The 19,805-nt window shown below is 37.2% G+C and overlaps 1 protein-coding gene across 3 annotated transcripts in view; it reads right to left on the reverse strand.

Moving 5' to 3' along the window:
• Far1 (fatty acyl-CoA reductase 1) overlaps positions 1 to 19,805 on the reverse strand; it is a 60,356-nt gene that overhangs the window by 28,952 nt on the left and 11,599 nt on the right. For 2 of the 3 annotated variants that reach the window (XM_055627562.1, XM_055627561.1), the window contains exons 2-4: positions 18,134 to 18,184; positions 4,848 to 5,042; positions 963 to 1,138 (exon numbers count right to left, since the gene is read on the reverse strand). In XM_055627562.1, the coding sequence (XP_055483537.1) occupies positions 963 to 1,138; positions 4,848 to 5,036 (365 nt within the window). In that variant the 5' untranslated portion in view covers positions 5,037 to 5,042; positions 18,134 to 18,184. Of the gene's footprint in view, positions 1 to 962; positions 1,139 to 4,847; positions 5,043 to 7,324; positions 7,332 to 18,133; positions 18,185 to 19,805 lie in introns of those variants that run through there. The other variant, XM_055627563.1, reaches the window with a different exon arrangement.

The following is a 19,805-nucleotide window of genomic DNA, read 5'->3' on the forward strand; positions in this document are numbered from 1 at the left end:
CACATACAAGCTTATCTTGGTTCCTTACCAAGGCACCAAGTTATCATGAGTATCCTCCTGCTGCATCCCCTCGGTAGTAACAGTTTCATACATGTGATATCTGTGGCTTTGCAGATGGTGACAGTTATAAGTGGTTTTTCCCTAAGTGGCTATTATAGGCTATTTCCAGTTATTTCTGAAAATCTGGCCCAAGTCCAATGTTCTACCACTATTTAAATGTAAACATCCATTAAAACTGCTTCACAGAAATAATTATGATGTGATGAATAGGGCTAGGAGAGTGAATAAGTATAAGACTATATAATGAGACTAACATAAACTTGTATTTAGACACATTCTGTCCCTTAACAATGGCACTAAAGCAGAGTTTTTTCAAATGTAACCAAAGTGGCTATAACATACAAGCCATTTCTATCTTAGTACACAAAATTTGAGCATAAATTTGATTATTGTTCTAGAATATGTGCTGTAGAATGAAGGCACACAGCTGAGTCAGTAGAAGATTCTGACACTATAAAAAGGTAACCAACACACCTACAGAGTAACTATTCCTACTTTCTTACCCAAGTACAGTTTCTTCTAGTCCATTGCTTGCCTATATCCCATTTCATAAAATCATGGCAAGGTTTGCTAGTCAGCGTATACTAACTATCTTCTACTTTTCATTTCCAAATGATTTCAACAAAAGCTACTATCAACATATGGCAGTTTCATATCACTCTAAAACAACTTCACTAAAAAAGAGGAATTAAAATCCTATCTGTAGTAGGATGTGATGGTACATTGTCTTTAATCCCTGCACTCAGGAAGACAGAGGAAAGCAGACTGCTCTGAGTTTAAAGTAACCTGGTCTGCAAATTGAGTCCAAGACAGGTAGGGCTACACAGAAACTCTGTCTCAGAAAACAACAACAACAAATCTCTAAAGTATGAAATTCAAATGTTAATAAGTTCTGTACTTACCTTAAATTTTCATTAAATCTTACAGTAGCTGCACAGTGGAATATGACATTGGTAGAATCTATAATGACCTCCTTATCTTCTTCACTGAGAGCCAGTTTAGGTTGGGTGAGTTCACTGTTGATCGCTATAATTTTCTCTCTAAAATCTGGATTTTCATCTCTCAACCTGTCAAAAAGCTATTAAATGGGAAGATATTTATTCTAGAGTAGTATTTTCTACTTTCCAAAACCTATTATAAACCCTTTTCCCATCAAAAACTACTACTTTTTTAATCTCATGGGGCACATAAGATTGCTCATCTTACAGACATAGAGTCAAGACTCAGAAGTTCAAGCGGTGCTCTAAGAAAGCAGATGACAGTCTGCATGGGCAAGTATTAACTGTCCACACTCTGTAAGTAGACTGCCTTATGCCTCAGAAATAACAGACATCTGGACAGTAATAGTCTAGCACTCTAATACTCCCAGCTAACTGCTTGACTCTTTTAAAAGATTTTTTAGTGCTTACTTATATGTGTATGAACCTATACACACGAGTGCAGTGCCCAGAGGCCAGAAGAGGATGTGGTATCCCCTGGAGTTAAGAGTTTAAGGTAGTTCTTGGAGGAAATGACATTGAAACAGAGCCCTGAAGGATCAAGAGAACATATAGGTAAATAGTTGAGTTATAGGAACAAATGTGAGAGAGAAGACCCTAAAATTTCAAAGCAGAATAGCATTCCTGCACAGAATGAAAAAGCACATACATTTTTGAAAGTAACTTCAACTGGTCTTTGCTACTAACTTTGGAGTGGGAGGTGGATAAATGCTAACTCTGGCAGAGCAAGGACTATAGCTACTCTGCACAGTACACTGACCCTAGACAGAGGACCTGACAAGATACAATCTCAAACATCTGTTAAGTGAATAAATTCACTCATTAAATTAAAACACTGAAAATAAAGAATTTTGAAGATTCAAAGTTATTCCCTGGAATGGCAACTCTCCATCAACTAAAGTCTATCCCAGAAGACAGGTCTAATAAAGGTTTAGTTTTGTGGATCTGGAGTTCAAGGAGGGAGAAACAAAACCAATATAGATTATACTGACCGCATACAGTTAATAACTGAAGGAAATCCTGAGAATGGAAGAGATCATCCAGAAAGCAACAGTAATGAGCACCCCAAATCCAAACTACAAAACTACTTCCAAATCTAATTTAAAGGACAACCATTCAAATCTCTCTCTCTCTCTCTCTCTCTCTCTCACACACACACACACACACACACACACATACACAAATGAACGTACTTCACTATACCTAACAGAACCAGATCAAGGCTTATGACAGATATCTTAAGAATATCAACATTTAAAAGACAAGCAGAGAAAGAGGAACCTAGGGGAAGGCCACAAGTACTTTTAACACCTCAGTCTAAGACATGTTCATGCTGCTTCAATGGTGAAATCTTCCCTTTACCAGGCATTATCTCTTTTTCAATATCATCTCCAGTTATTTAAACTCACTAGTGCTACCACTACCTCCTATTTTAAGTTCACTGATATCTTTCAAATGTTTCAAAACTTACTTCACAATTAGCTATTTTAATTTTTTGTTGGAGAATGCTGAGAATAGAACCCAGGACCTTTTCACATATTCTAGGTATGCACGCTACCAACTGAGTTAATGTATTTATATCCACAGCCCATAACATCTATTTTAGTTAAACCTCCACCCTCCAATCAAGTTTCTTTTTCTTGAGGCATTCCCATATATCACTGGTTCTCAACCTTAGGTAATTTTGGTCCTCAGGAAATATATGGTGCAACCAATAATAGACCAGTACTGTGTAACAAAATACTATCCATCCCAAAATATTAACTATGATGAATGGTGAAAATTCTTCTAAGTAATAGCCTCCCTAAAGGATAAATATTCCATCTATGTTCTTTATTTCTGTTTCAAAATCACGGTGGGCTTTAAAAGTTCCTACTAATGTGGGGTGGTGGTAGTGCACACCTTTAATCCCAGCACTCAGGAGGCAGAGGTAATTGGATCTCTGGGAGTGCAAGGCCAGCCTGGTTTAGAGGGAATTCCAAGATAGTCAAGGCTACACAGTGAAACCCTGTCTCAAAAAATAAAATAAAAAAACAAAACAAAAAACTTCCTGTTAACTTCAAGTACACATGAATGGCTTCTTCACACCAAGCACCCATTTTTATTTATTTAACTGGTATTCCTATACATCTGAGACCTAGTATTATGTAGTGGAATATGTACTATATGGGCACTAGAAGCTTGAATCATAACCATTCAATGAAATTTTAACATAAAATATATCCTTTCAATACAAATTACACCTAATCAAAGACATTTTATAAACAGCGCCCTGAATACCTCAGAGAGATGCTCAAAAATTTTATATTTCACTCAGGCTCTCAATTTCAAACATGGCATCAACTTCAATAATATTCCTTCCAATCTCCTCTTGATACCTGTACATTTTCTCTTCTCTTCTCTTTCTTCTTAAAATTGAAAGAGAACCTTTTACTATGAAGAAGGAGTACTGGGAGAGTGATTAAATACAGCAGTCACAGTGCTTCATAGTAAAATGCCAACATTAATGAGCAAAGGACCAAGAAATCAACAAAACCCACCTCAGGTATTTTTACTCAGAGCAAGCCTGGTGGTGCCCTAGCCTCTTAATGACTCCTTTCTCATGGGTCTTTAAGAAAGCAAAGACTCAAAAAGAAAAATAATGGTTAGATGATACTACTGTAAACTAACTGGAAAAACTGTAAAGTATAATAAAGATAATTTCTAACCTCCTGAGAAAAAATCATAGATCTCAGGGCTTTAAAAAAAAAAAAAAAGTAACATAATTAAGAGTACCTGCTACATGGTCTCACAGACCATGTTATGACAGGACAATAACTACCATAAACTCATATGAAGGTCATTCACAGATTCACAGTGAAAAATCTGGCTGGGGGTTGTGGATGGGTTTGCTAGATACTGTTTTTTCTTTTGTTGCCATTTATTTTTTAAAGAAGTCTATTAGAATCTAAGTACATGAGGCAGGTGGTTCTCTATGAGTTCCAAGACTGTCTGGGCTGTACAGCGAGACCCTGTCTGGGATGGGGGTGGGTGCAAATAACAAATAATAATAATAATAATTTAAGTACACAAACAAGTATTATTCTCATTCCAAAGTAAGTGAAAATTCCTTTCTAAACTATGCCTGCAGTCAGATTCTTTATGTCTATCAAAAATGATTTTGAAAATTCAAATTTACTATCAATAAATGTCAGATAAATTTATTCCTTCTGGGAGAATTTGCCAGCTTAATATGATTCTGAAGTTATTTTATTCTGAAGTTATTTTAGTAATAACTTTTAGTAATATTTTTCTAAAAGTTCAAAATGATTAAATACTTTATATGACCACTGTCATCTTTCAAATAAGAACATGTGATTTTTGCTAACTATCACTATTACGAGTAATAACGCCAGTACTCATAAACTGTAAAGTACATTAAAGCATTGACTCAGAGCATAGTATATACTTCAAAAACTAAGTATTGTTATCTGAAGACTAAACTATCTGGTAGTTACAAATAACCTGTCTCAACTATTCTAAAAGCATACCCAAAATATCAATCAAACAGTAGCTTAAACCCTATTACAAAATTTGGTCTATCATAAAAGCAAGCTTTTTCTTTCCCTGACTCTAGCTCACTGCCATACTGCAGAAACTTAGCAATTTTCCCCCATGTTTTTTGTTTGTTTGGTTTGGTTTCTGTTTTTTTGACTACTAAAGCAATATACTAAGCTAATGATGCTTCACAAAATTTACACACAAGCATATACTTTTATCCCCTTCCAAATGATCAGCCTCCATACTTACCTTGCCACTAAGGATTTCTTCCACTCGCTCTTGGGGTGTCTGTCCAGCTTTCTGCCTCACCAAAACATAGACTGAATTCACCTTAGGACACGATCTCAGCAACTTTTCCAGAAGCACTTTCCCTAAGAAGCCAGTAGCTCCTGTAAGGAGGATATTCTTGCCTTCATAGTATTCTGGGATTGAAACCATTTTGACCTTGAGAGAAACATGACAACACACACATTAGTTTACAATCCTACTAAAGACCTTTTGGTTTCCACATAAATATTTTAAGAAACTGGCAAAAATCAAAATTGAATATTGACAATAGAAGACTCTAACCTTTGGTTCATTATACAACAGTGAAAGCAAGAATGGATTTCAGCTCCATCGAGACCTTGTTCTTTCCTGGATCACATCAGACACGTCACTCACCTTTTCTGGCCCCAAGTTTCTTTAGGACAATTGTTTTAAAAAAATTAAAAATCTCTAAAACTTCCTTACAATAAGAACTCAAATATTCATTCAACTTCTGTTAAACCTTGAATACAACTGAATGATGGTTCTCTGTTCCCAAAGAAATTTATAACACTGAATGGAGGTCAGCACACTCAAACGCTCAGCTTGAATAACGCTGCCAGGTGTCAGATCACCTGCCATCAACCACTGAAACAGGAAGAGGTGATACCAAGTCCTTTCTTCTACATATTCATGACAATAAGGAAAAAAAAAGTTGTAAAAAATACACACAAAAAAAAAATGAGAAGGAGGTTGAATGGATTGAGTACAGAAAGATCTATGAAGTCTGTTAATACAGGAGACTACACTATATTGAAATGCAAGCTCTATGCTATTTAGAAATGCATATGCATAAAATGAAATATTAGCGCATGTCTGAGGGCATGCAATGCAATTAGAGAAGAGAAAAACCATCAATAGTACTTTAAGCTGGAAAGTGTAACAGATGCATGCGTTTATGTCCAAGGTTCTCATAATTAGTAAGTGTTCTGTAAAAATCCAAAGGTGTGAGCTACCTTTCCTAGATATAAAGGTGGCAACCATTCCTCAAAAAAGCTTCTCTTTACAGGAAATAGAGAGCATTACAGAAAACAACTGTACACAATGTAGAGATTAACAAATCATGGAGAGCCCAGCACCAGCATACACATTTTTATCATAGGTCCTGCATCTGAGATTCAGGAAACATCACTAAAGGAGAGAAAAGATTTTAAGAGCCAGAATATCAGGAAGTCAGCCATGAAACAGTCTCTCCTAGAAATGTCTGCATAAACAAGACTCAAACAATACCATTTATCTATGGACAAGTTAATGGAGGAGGGGAAAATTGAAAGAGATCGCACTCTGAGACAAACAAACAACTACAGACAACTATGAAATGATGGGAGGAGACTTAGTCTCGCCCTTATTGGTTTTCCAATGCAGACTAGTCAGCCTTGAAATCACATACACAAAAGCAACAAAAAATGGGCTCAACAGGTTAGACTGCATTTATTTTTGCACACACATATATACATATATGGATGTAACAAATACAAACAAAGAAAAAGAGACCATCAACGAGAGAGTAGTGGGGAGAATGAAAGGAGTTAGAGAGTGGGTAGCCAGGAGAGGGAAGCAACAAAGGGGAAGTGATGTCATTCTATTTCAATTAAAAACATTTTTTAAGGGCAGGGTGGTAGTTGCACATGCTTTTAGTCCTAGCAGGGAGACAGAGGCAGGTGGATCTCTGAGTTCAAGGCCAGCCTGGTCTACAGAGTGAGCTTCAGGACTGCCAGTGCTACACAGAGAAACCCCTGTCTTAAGATTCCCCAACCCCCCCCCCTAAAAAAAAACCCATTTTTTAAAATCTAGAAACAAAAGACTATGAATAGGCAATAGGGGAAAGGAATAAAGCATAATAACTTCTAGAAGAACAGATGAGAATAAACTGACAGAGACAGAGAGGCTGTAGTAGAAAAAGAAAAGTACTATAAGGAGGTCAGAGATGTATTTATTATCTCCCCCAATGAAAACCAGAAGAAAACAACAAACCCAGGATAAAGAAGCTGGATTAGAGTATGAAGTCACCAAGGTAATCAAAAGAGCATGCACACAGAACAGACGACCCACTCCTGTCAGTCTGATTTCCTGTATAAACATTGGCTCCAGACTTAGTATTTGTATGTGCTTGAGAAAAGCATCCAGACGAGTGCTTGAGACAAAACTGAAATACACTAAGCTTTAGGGTGCACCAAACATCCTTAATGAGGCAGAAAAAGCAGAGACTCTGCAAAACGGAAACAAAAAAAAAAAAAAAAAAAATCTGTACAGCATTTTGTCTCCAGAACAGATTTTAAAGCATTAGCCTACCTGTCTGTTCCTGGCCCTTAAAAGTATACTCCAGGAAGCTCTCCACCAGAAATCCCATTTTAGGAAAAATTCTTGGGACTAGATATCTCCAAAATAAGAATCAAAAGCAGCTACCAAAGCCAACTTACCTCGTCCTTCACAACCCAATCACAAAGTAAGATCCTGAAAACATCAAAAAGACACTTAAGTCTTACAAACACCCTTCAAGCCATTTATAAATGTCCTACAAATCATAAGAATATTACATGTATATAACAACGACCCTAAAAGCCAAAAGTAACTTAATAAAAATCTCAATGCCAAGTACCTGATGCTTCCATATGAGCTACTTAGGTCAAGGCTTCGACAACAATACAGGCTCTTGCCACTCTTCTTGGTTGTCCACCAGAACTACTTTAATAAGACCCTACTGCTGAAGAAACCACACACCTTGGTTACAGCATGTAGAGATTCAAGCTGGAACCAAGTTGGAAGCTTCCTCCCTGCTAGCAAGCTTTCATTGTGCCAGAAATTATTATGCAGTCTGTAGGAAGAGTAAAGGCATCCACTGTCTTTCTCAGACATGAACCCTACAATCTGCCATACCAACCTGCCAGGCAAGATGTGCTCACACATACAATGGTGCATGACTGTTACAGGAGAAACCAACTGTTTTCTTACTGTATCTGAGGACTATTCCACAACAGAGAATTCATACCTGGTACTGTAACCTGATCTAAAACCCCATGGCACCAAAGGGGAAATTTACTACTGTTGTTTAGGTAAATTAACATTGTACCAAACTGTTTTCCAAATATCTACCTAGACAAATGCTATTCCAAGATTTGGAGAAACTTCTCTTTGTAATGTACAGTAGTGAATGCAGAGAGCAATGGTTGCTTGGTATACTGAAAATAAGTGTTGGTTATGTGTGCAGCCCTCAACAAGACATTATACCACCCTTCTAAGACTCGGGAAACTTCAAGGAAAAGAAGCACAAAGAAAGTAAGAATTAGAAGACAGGAAGAAGGATTGCTGAAATGCTGTCTTCTGAGCATGGCACAACCAATAAAGTCATCATGTGTCACAAGAGCTATGGCTATCTGACATAGCTCTAAACAAGAAAGGACCTATCAACAGTCAATCACAGACCAGGAAGGAGTCCAGGGGCTCTACTCCTCTCTGCTGCATTCAGGAGAAGGGGCAGTATTATCTTCAGTTGTGTACCCACTAAGAACCCACCAAGTGCCAAACCCTAATCATAGTTAAACTCTATAAATCTTTAAAAGGAATTATGGTGTAGTAATAACAGGAGTGGAAAGGAGATACGGGATTATAATAATCAGACTACCCCTTATACATGTATAAAGTTACCAAAGCAATTCGGTAAACGTTTAAAAATATTACATCTACAAAATAATTACTACCAAAAGGAACAAAGATATACCATGTTTGGAAATCAGCAATCCTGATAAAAAAAAAAAAAAGACAATCCAAGAAGAAAACCTATAAAGAATTAGTGAATGAGTTTAACAAGCTCCTATCACTGGTGGACAAGCAGACAGACACTGCACTCCTAAGAACAGCAAAGGATTAGCCTTCCCTTCTGGAGAAGGTGAAGACACATAGCAACCAGAAGCTTTTCCAAGTGACACTGTGTTCTCTGATTCAAAAGTTTGGCAAAAACAAGTTAAATGTCTAACAAACTGCGGCAAATCAAGTATTACCATCGCTTTCAAGGAATTCACTCAGGTTTTCTTGACAAAAGTGTTTTCCAACAGCTGTTTAGAAAAAGCATTTTCATTTAAAAATCTCATTAAGAGAAACCACCAAGCTACTTAAGATATATTCTTTATTTTAATTAATTTATTTTTTATTAATTATAATTTATTCACTTTGTATCCCAGCTGTAGACCCTTTCCTCATCCCCTCCCAATCCCACTCTCCCTCCCTCTTCTTCTCCCATGCCCCTTCCCAAGTCCACTGATAGAGGAGGACCTCCTCCCCTTCCATCTGACCCCAGCCTATTAGGTCCATCAGGACTGGCTGCACTGTCTTCCTCTGTGGCCTGGTAAGGCTGCTTCCCTCGCCATCAGGGGGAGGTGATCAAAGAGCCAGCCACGGAGTTCATGTCAGAGACAGTCCCTGTTCTCCCTACTAGGGAACCCACTTGGACACTAAGCTGCCATGGGCTACATCTGTGCAGGGGTCCTAGGTTATTGCCATGCATGGTCCTTGGTTGGAGAAAAGACTCCTGTGCCCAGATTTTTTGGTTCTGTGGCTCTCCTTGAAGAGCTCCTGTCCCCTCCAGATCTTTCTATCTCCCCTTCTTTCATAAGATTCCATGCACTCTGCCCAAAGATTGGCTATGAGTCTCAGCTTCAATACCCTGCTAGATAGAGACTTTCAGAGGCCCTCTGTGGTAGGCTCCTGTCCTGGTCCCTGTCTTCTCCCCCTTCCGAAGTCCATCCCTTTGCCTTTCTGAATGAGGATTGAGCATCTTACCCAGGGTCCTCCTTCTTGCTTAGCTTCTTTAGGTGTACAGATTTTAGTATGTTTATCCTATATTATATGTCTAATATCCACTTAAAAGTAAGTATATACCCTGTGTGTCTTTCTGTTTCTGGGATACCTCACTCAGGATGATCTTCTCTAGTTCCCACCATCTACCTACAAATTTCATGATTTCCCGGTTTTTAATTGCTGAGTAGTATTCCATTGTGTAAATATGCCACATTTCTGTATCCATTCCATTAAGATATATTCTTAACTAAGAATTCAAATCCAGATTCTTCCATTTAAGTTAAACCTACTACTAATCTGAACCTGTTTTTATTTGTAAAAGAACATGCAGGTCTTATGGATAAACAAAGCCTAAAGTACCTTAAGAATGAAGGCTTAAAAAATGACTAGGAATAACAACTTATATACAAAATAAGCTACTTTTAACTGTATTCACCTAACAAATATCGTAGTATTAATGGAAGAGTAATCATGTTAATAGTTTTGGAAATACAAGTGATTGAAATTAAGATCCTCTTTCTCATTTTTAACTTAAACTCTTAAGAGTTTTCCAGTAAGTATGAAAGCACAAAAATTTACCACTTTAAAAAAAAATATTTTTTATTACCAAAAAACAGAAATCCCCTTGCCCTGTGGGAAAAATATCAAATTGAAACTTTCAATACAATGTTTTGATGGTTAATTTCAATTTTCAACTAAATTAGATTAAAAAAAAAAATACAAGGCATTAATGAGACACTCCTCCTAGTAAGACTAGTATATTTCCAAAGAGCTTTACACAAGGAAAAGAAGAACCACCTTGGCTACCTTGAATATGGGTGGCACTATTCCATGGACTGGGGTTCTGAACTGGCAATAACTTCAGATAGCACCTTCCATAAGTTTTTGTTTGTTTGTTTGTTTGTTTTGTTTTTGCTAAATTCACTAAGCACACATGTATGGGTAGAATCAAATCTCAACTAGTATCTTTTAATTAAATTCCACAATTACAGAGAGTATTAAAGAATTCTATATACCTTTCAGTGAGATAGGCACATGTATCATGAAAATAATGAGCACAAAACATCAGAGAGAAGCTCAGAGTAAATGTACAGGCTGGAGTGGGCCATTTAAAGATACCATTCAGTTCTAAGGTGTACAACTCAACTACAGAAGAAAAAACAAGTGCTTCACTTCAGGGCATCTTCCATTTTCTGAGTGCATATAATAGATGAGAAACTACTCTATGAAGAAAGGGATATGAACTAAGGTTACTACTATAATGAAGACGCCTTTAAAGCTTCAGATCATTCCACATACAAAGCTGACAGACCAAAATGCAGCTGTATAAAAATCTGTTAAGGGTTTGGGCAATTTCACATTACCAACATCTCCCTGAGGGCATTTTCAAAGGTAACCAACCACAGGGAGGAAAATACAAAGAAATCTATTGTCAAACTTAGAACTGGACTTAAAAAAATCACCAGTTGTTTTTAATTACTATCATAATCAGTTTTAATAAAAATACATCATACTTAGTCAAGAAGTAAGCATATTTATTTCCTATCCCACCAAACATGACCTACTTAAAGATCTTACTCAGATAAACTCATTCACTGGAACACAGTAACAAAACCCAAGACAGTGGAGCAACCAGATCAAGGTAAAAGAAGCCCTGAGGTCTTGTTCAAATGTAATAAACTCAAAAACATTTTCACATGTAATCAAGGAAACCCCATGCAGATCACTAAATTTTTAAAATGTGTTGGACTTAAATGCCGTTGAAAAACAGCAAACTTTGACTATGAAGAAACTACGGCCACAGCTTCTTGGCTATACTTTGTCCCAAGCTTCTCCATTTAGGTACCAATGTAAAGGTGAATAACCTAGTACCTTATTTATACAAATAAATAACTACCATCATTTATCAGGATCAACTAGGTACAGTAAATTTACCAAGACACACTAGAGCAAGACAGTGAAAACCAATTTCTCTGCACATGCAAAAAACCTGCAAATGTTGTCCAGAAATGAAGCAAAGCAAAAACAAAACTACAGACTGCAGCACGACACAGTAAACCACCACTTTCTCAAGGGCCAATCCTGTTTCCCTCCAGCCTCTGCCAAGATCACCAAGCAACAAACTCCTGACTGTCCTTGTACTCAGCTCAGCACAATCCTCCTGTAATTAACATTGCTCATTTTGACACCATCCAGATCTTTCACCTTTATATCAATTGGTTCACGAGCTCAATCCCGGTCAGCTACATTTAATCTACATTGATTAGTTCCTCTATATTCCTTAACTTTTTACAACATTCTGTAATCTAAATATTATTTGAAGTGTAATGTGTAATTTTAGTATTACACTAGTGATTAACATCAAACTGTTAACAAATAATTTAATTACTTAAGAGACACAATTTCAAGTAAAAGCAAGAATATTGGTGAAGATAAGCTGATAAAACTTACATGGGTTGCAAACTTCACATTCAATACATTTCTGACAATGTGGAATGACACAAGCCTTCTGCCTAGACCAAGTGTTCCTTTTCTGGGAATCATTCTGATTTCTCACTGTCCCTTAAGCTCTCTTGAACACTGACACCCGCACAATGTGCCTAGTTCTTATACTACTCTCTCCCCAGAACACTGAAGTGATGGTCTCTACTGAAAATTCTAGTTAGCCCCAATATTCCAGACATAAACAAAAAACAAAACTCCTAAATTCAAGTGGTGAGGCCACACAGACTTCTGTTGCAGTTCCTCTACACACGCCAACATCTCAAATATCTTCACCAGTCCAATTTAAAAGCAAGTTCTAGACATCCCTCCATGTCTACCCTTATTTAAATATATCATTCGTACGTGCTCCTTGGGAGTCACAGATGAACCCTCCACTAGTACTTCCCAAACATTAGAGTACACACAAACAACCTATGGAATGTTAAAATGCTGATTCTAATTCAATCCACCTATGCTCCTGAAAGCTGCTAAGTGATCCTGGAGCCTCTCTCTGAACTAACCCAGGTCTACTACCAGCTTAAAGAGGTCCTGTGTCCCTGAGTATCAAAGTTATTTAATAGTTTACAACGATCTGTTTTAATGAAAAGTATCTGAATATTCTTTCATTCACACTCCTCTTGTACAAACATACTCACTGACATCATATACCCAAAGTGACATGAAACAGTGTTTCAAAGTGCTCTAACTGATAGAGCAAGATGCATTTTTATCAGGTTTGCAATAACCAATAAGGCTCTTTTTTTAAATAAGGTATAAAAATGAAACAATCTTAATGAGGGAGTGTAATTTGGCAATGTCTATAAAAATGTAAAGGCTCATTATCTCTGACTTTGAAACTCTATTTCTAAGAATTATCCTCCTGTTCTTCCTTCTACCTGAAAATGCTCCATCCACTGCTTCATAAGTGCAAAACCTAATGTTCACTCAAGGAGGAGCAGGTAAACCTGGAAAGTTCCTCTGGTGGTATAGTCTGTATTTAAACAAAAAATAAAGTGGCCTGGCATAAAGTACATTGGTATGAAGTAGCATTCATGATTAAATAACCCAAGATGATATCTACATCACATCCCTTCCCCACAAGGTTCAGATACCATTATAGAAAAATGGCTTTTCAGAAAATCTTGAAAAGCCAGAGTTCCAGTAGGACCAGATCAAAACAGTGTCATGACACAACTGCTATGCTTATGAACTCACAGCTGTGGCAAAGACCAAGCCACTCAATATTAAAGCATGGAGGCACCTCTACCCCTAGCTGAGGAGCTACTGACAGCTGTTGGCTTCTTGGGGAGAGAAAGTCAGTTTTCTTTAATTGTGTGGATCCTGGTAGATGGATCATACTCCAGCGGATGGCTACTCACCCATTAATATATAACCCATAAACTGCAATTTGCGGGTTAAGGAAAAAAAAAAGCATGAATTATGAAGGGGGTTGGTTAGAGGTGGATCTGGGTAAAGTTAGGAGAAACAACAGGGGGGCTGGAGAGATGGCTCAGGAAGTAAGAGCCCAGCTGATCTCCCAGATGACCCAGGTTCAATTACTGTGCACCCACATGGCAGCTTACAATTGTTTGTAACTCCAGTTCCAGGGACCTGGCACCCTCACACAGACATAAATGAAGGCAAAACACCAATGCACATAAAAATAAATAAATCTTAAAAAAACATTTTTTAAAAGGAGAAGCAGCTTGGGTGAATGTGATCAAAATGAATATAACTGTATTCATGCATGAAATACTAACAAAATTTAAAATATTTTTAAATAGTAAAATTAAAATATTTAATATTTAATAATATTTTACATGTTCTTATAGATTATTTAAGGCAGAAAAGCCAAAACATGGTAATACTGTGTGCTTCTGAGGAAAGGTATATATAACTATGGAGTGGGGAAGAAGGGGATTAACTTTTCATTACCCTTTCATACACTTTTTTGTGTATATGTATTTTTACTTTATTTTTTTTTTAATTGGTTTTTCAAGACAGACTTTCTCTGTGTAGCCCTGGCTGTCCTGGACTTGCTTTGTAGATCATGCTGGCCTGGAACTCATAGAGATCTAACTGCCTCTGCCTCCACAAATGCTGGGATTACAAAAATACGCCACCATGCCCAGCTTATGTATATTTTAAATGTCTTTGTAAAGCATAAAAAAAAGTATGAAAATGTTGTAAAAATTAGAAATCATAACTTTCCCTCTCAAGTCTCCACTTTAGACTATCTTTTGTTCTCTAACAACTATAAATTGATTTTCAAATGTACTTAAACAAATTTTGAAAATGTTTTAAGGAAAAATATCTGGCACAAGAGTCTTTTCTGAGACTGATACTCCAACCAAGGACCATTCATAGAGATAACCTAGAACCCCTGCACAGACGTAGCCCATGGCAGTTCAGTGTACAACTGGGTTCCCTAGTAATGGAAACAGGGACTGTCTCTGACATGAACTGATTGGCCTGCTTTTTTATCACCTCCCCCTCAGGGGGGTACAGCCTTACCAGGCCACAGAGGAAGACAATGCAGCCACTCTTGATGAGACCTGATAGACTAGGATCAGATGGAAGGGGAGGAGGATCTACCCTATCAGCAGACCGGGGGAGGGGCATGGGTGGAAAACAGGGAGGGAGGGGAGATTGGGAAGGGAAGAGGGAGGGAGTTACAGGTGGGGTACAAAGTGAATAAACTGTAATTAATAAAAATTAAAAAAAACACAAGTGCGGTGGTGAAAAAGTATAATCTTTTTTCTGGTAACCTTTGCTGATAAATTTGCCTCATTTCTTTTTTAGATGAAAAAAATGTATCCTTAAAAAGGCAGATGACTATTTATATATGAAACTACTGACTTAAAAAAAAAAAAGGTTGAACTTTGAAGACAAAACCCATCCCAGTCAGGATAATGTTGTTTGTGTTGGAACAGGATCTACTTCTAGTTCCTGACTCACTTCCTTCAACATGTTTACCACCTTCATAAAGCACTACTAAATGTAGTACTGCAGTCAGTCTACACTGCCTCTACCTACATGTATCTTTCTCATTGTTATTTACTATACAGTAACTGACAAAGGATCTTTGCAAGAAGTTTTTCCTTCTACAGATTTAGAGAAACTAAGCACTGAATGTGAAAGTCTCAAAACGGATAACTACTCAATTCGGCTTTCTATGAATTTCCATCTTCTAGAGCTATACCTCAAACTAGGTTCGATTTACTTCTCTATTAAAACTGGCTCCTGTATGCATTTACTATACAAACACTTTAATCAAAGCCCACTAGTAGAGACAGTTGGACAAACAAATGGACAAAGAAGAAAGTATTTCTCTCATTCTGTGTGTCTGTTTGCATCAATAACCCTGCATAAATAGGAAAGGATTCTATAACCTCACCCCTCTTTTCACCCTTCTTTTTTTTTTAATAAATTCTCATTAGGTTGTCCAGACAGGCTTAAATTTGCAATCCTTGTGCCTCAAATTCCCAAGAAACTGGCCAGCACTACCAAATCTGTCTTTATTCATTTTTAAACTCCCAATCTGGCGTAATTCTCATGTTTAGCATAGCATGTGCAATGCTGATTTGTCACTAATTTTTTAACGTTGCTTATCTCACTTTTCTATCCCTCAACTGGAAGATCTCTTATCAACAACAGACAGGCAGATAGTTAAGCTAAATTATCTAACATTCCTTAGGTTGTATGACTTAAAAAGTAAGATGTAAGCTGGAGAGATGGCTTAGAAGTGAAGAGAACATCCTGTTCTTGCAGAGAACCCAAGATGGGTTCCCAGCATTCACTGGACAGCTCACAAGCCCCTAATTCAGCTCCAGGGGATTGAATGTCTTTGGCCTTTGCAGGTACTAGCACTTAGGTGCACATACCCATCACAGACACACAAAATTAAAAATAAAATACTTAAAAACTAAATGAAAAATAGTTTCAAATATCCCTTAAGAGGAAGAAATCCAAAATATGCTAAAACATGGGTCAGTAAAGGTTATTTTCAGTTGTAGCAGAAACAACTTTGCAACTTCTATTATAGCACAAAAGTTGCTTGTGTTTGAAATTGTCACTCCACAAAAAACTGCTGCAGTTTAATCACCACTGATTGACAGTAGAAATCTAATCCAACTATCATATTTAGAGGTGCAGTCTTTGAGAGGTGATGAAGTCATCAAGTGGACACCCCCTTGACTGAACATGGATGGCTTTGGGGGGGTGGGGCAGAGGATACACTCCCATCTCTTGTCGTATAATAACCTTGGGAGTTTGTCAACATGGAAGATATCACCAGATGCTGCCCCTTGAGCCTCCAACTATAAGCTAAATAAACTCTTCTTTATGAAATTATTCAGTTTCAGGTATTTCCCAGCCACACTAATAATGCATGAATATAATAATTACAGTAATGTAAAATGTACTAGGCAGCTATAGAGAATAAACAAAATGGGAGGACTATATTGGAATAAAATTTAAAAAGCCAAAAAGCTACCATCTGCAAACCATGGGTTTGCCAAGACCTGTCTAAATAATCATTACTAGTATTTCACAAGCTTCAGGAAAACGAAGCATGAGTGAGAAAAGCACCACAAAAATACACAAGTCTAGGAATAAATGCACTACTACTAACATAGAAAGAACACCACGTAACAAGGTCAATGGTTGGAGTTACACAGCATCAAGCTAGACGTGGCTCTGCCCATATTTACTTCACAATTCTGGCCTTCAGAACCGTGAGATAATAAATTTCCATTGGAAAAGGAGCCAACTGAGTAAAAACGAGTAACCATCACCCTAAGAAACTAATAGGAGGCCAAATGTTACAGTGACTACAATTAAGGCTCTGGACCAAGGCCTACAGATGATGCCTAAGCTTCATGTCATGATGAGTATGCACTCTTGCCAAAACACAGAAAGACAGCTGCAGCCACAAAAATACACTCTAAATGCTTAAAATTGGAATAGCTTTTCAAACAAGAAGATGAAAGATCACAAGAAGGTAAATGTTGGGAATACGGAACATATCATCAGGGTATATGTGCTTACTGATAACACATTCGTATGTCACTAAATCTCAGTAAATAGCAGCAGATGCAGAAAAATAGTATTCTGCATTTGTATCATTATTAAACAAGGTAATTTATAACAACTACTTGATTCTCCTACAATTTCTTTAAGTCAGAAATTTAGTGGAGGTTCCACAAAGCAACTGCAAGTGAACAGCCCTGGTTCTTGAACTTAAATGTCATTGTCAACCAACACGGTAACCTGAGCTCCTTTACAGCAAAGTAACCTCAGGCTAGTTAGACTGCTTCCAAAGCTACCCATGCCCTCACAACCAGGATCTGAATGTCCAGGCAGAAACTCTCTCACCTTTTCTGACAGTCAGAAGTCACTACAGTATAACTTTTTTTTTTTTTTTTTGACAAGTGATTTGAAAACAGCCCAAACTCAAGACATAAACACTACTTCAGGATGGCAAGCATTCTATTGGTTTTTGAATGCTAGAATGGTGCCCTAAGTTGTAGCTGTGGCTATGGTATCCCCTCACCCAACTCAGCTGATGTTTTTTACAATTCAATGTCCAAGAAAAAAAAGGGAAAATAAATTATGTCTTTAAATTCTGAGAGCAAATGTCTCACCCCCTGTGCCTTTAACTACAGCTGAGGGATGCAAATGTAGCTAGGTCAGCTGGTGAGGGGCACTTGTTCTGTATGCACAGTCTACATACGAGCACAGCATGACTTCTAATTCATCTTTCACAGGGATGTGTCTGCTGCCACTGTAAATCAAGTGGAGTTCTCAAAAAGCAAATTAAGCATGGTATCCCCTAATTAAAACAATCCTAGGCTCAATGCAAAAAGAAGAGTTTGGCCAGGACGAGCTTATTTGGAAACCCTTGGAGGCTCCATAAGAAAGAGAGGGACTCTCAACAGGGCCAACAGTACCTTGCCTTCCTTGTTCAAGGAGTCTCTGGGTCCCTTCCTCAGTCACCAAATCTGTCAAAAGGACAAAATAAGAACAATTTAGCTTAACAGTATGTATCTGTTTTTCAGTACTGGAGATTGGCCACATTACCTTGGAACATGCAGTTTAATAAACCCCAACTGACTTCATTTTCTATCCTATAATCAAACAATACTTCATTCTAGAAAACAAATAAGAATTCCAAGAGGGTTTTGGTTTTGTTTGTTCTTTCTTTCTTTCCTTCTTTTTATTGAAACAGTCTTATCAAGTAAACCAGGCAGATCTTGCATTCAAGAGCTTCCATATCCTAAATGCTATGACACCATGTACTATAAAAAGGTTGGTTTTATATACCAAAACAAATAAACAAAAAGGCTAAAGAAGGAAGAAACAAAACAAAAGACATATCACAATTATAGTCACCTTAAAGTCACCTTCCTTGTGTAGAGACAAGTTTAGAAGAGAAAAATAACTGATTGGTTAATATCAGATTTTTTTAAGTTATCTTTTTCTGAATAAAGGAAGAGGGAACTTTATCATATCAAATGAAACTAGCCCATATAAGAAGTTTCACCATTATGGCTATAATCCTAATTTCCAGGAAAATCAAATAACAGCTGAGAGCTTCATCTTGGTAATAAAAACTTTTATATGAACGACTCCATTTTTTTTTTTTAATTAAATACAGGGTATGGTAAGGACTAGCATAGGAACCTGTAATTTTTATTTACCAAGTGAGTACAGTAAATTATTGGTATGTGTGTATACATGCATCCATATATGTGGAGGCCAGAGTTCAACCTCAGGTGCCATTACTAAGGAGCCACCCATTTAGGGTTTTTGTTTTTTGTTTTGTTTTAACAGTCTCACATTAGCCTGAAGCTCACAGAGTAAGCTAGGCTGTATACCCAATAAGCCAAGGATAAGCTCACTTCCCCTCTCCAGGGCTGGGAAAACAAGTGTACCACACCTGCTGTTTGTGGGTTCTGAAGACCAAACATAGGTCTTGAGTGACATGCACTTCACCTACTGAGCTATCTTTCTCCCCAGTCCCCCTTCCCACAATTTTTTTAGCTAGCAAAACCTTTAAAAATGTGGTTCTCATGGACCTCATACTTTCAAATTTTTATACACAAACACACACACACAAAGTAATCAAACTTACTGAATAACACCATTTTCTATTTCAATTAACTTTAACTAGATTACCACATTTGAAGTTGATAACCTTTTAGCCAAAAAAAGACAATTCACTTCAGTGAGACTATAAAGGAGCCTTTACATATATATATACACACACACACACACACACACACACACACACACATATATACACATAAACACACACACACACACACACATATATATATATATATAGATCTAAAGGCACACTGGAAGACAAAGATCTAGTTAGTATCTTTTGTACTCTATTTTGGTAACTACAAAAGGCAAACTAACAAACTTATTAACAAGAAATTTGTATATATTTATTAAATACATGTTTCCAAACATACGTACATTGTGAATCCAATCTATATGCAGTCTTTTCATTAAGAAAGCATAAATTCCTGTGAAACTAAGCTACAGACAAGAAAGAAACAACCAAAATGCAAACTCAAAATGTACAAACTACGGTCACACAGCAAAGAACAG

The sequence above is a fragment of the Psammomys obesus genome, unplaced genomic scaffold (genome assembly GCF_907164565.1).
Source record: "Psammomys obesus unplaced genomic scaffold, mPsaObe1.curated_primary_1811, whole genome shotgun sequence".
Classification (NCBI taxonomy): domain Eukaryota; kingdom Metazoa; phylum Chordata; class Mammalia; order Rodentia; family Muridae; genus Psammomys; species Psammomys obesus.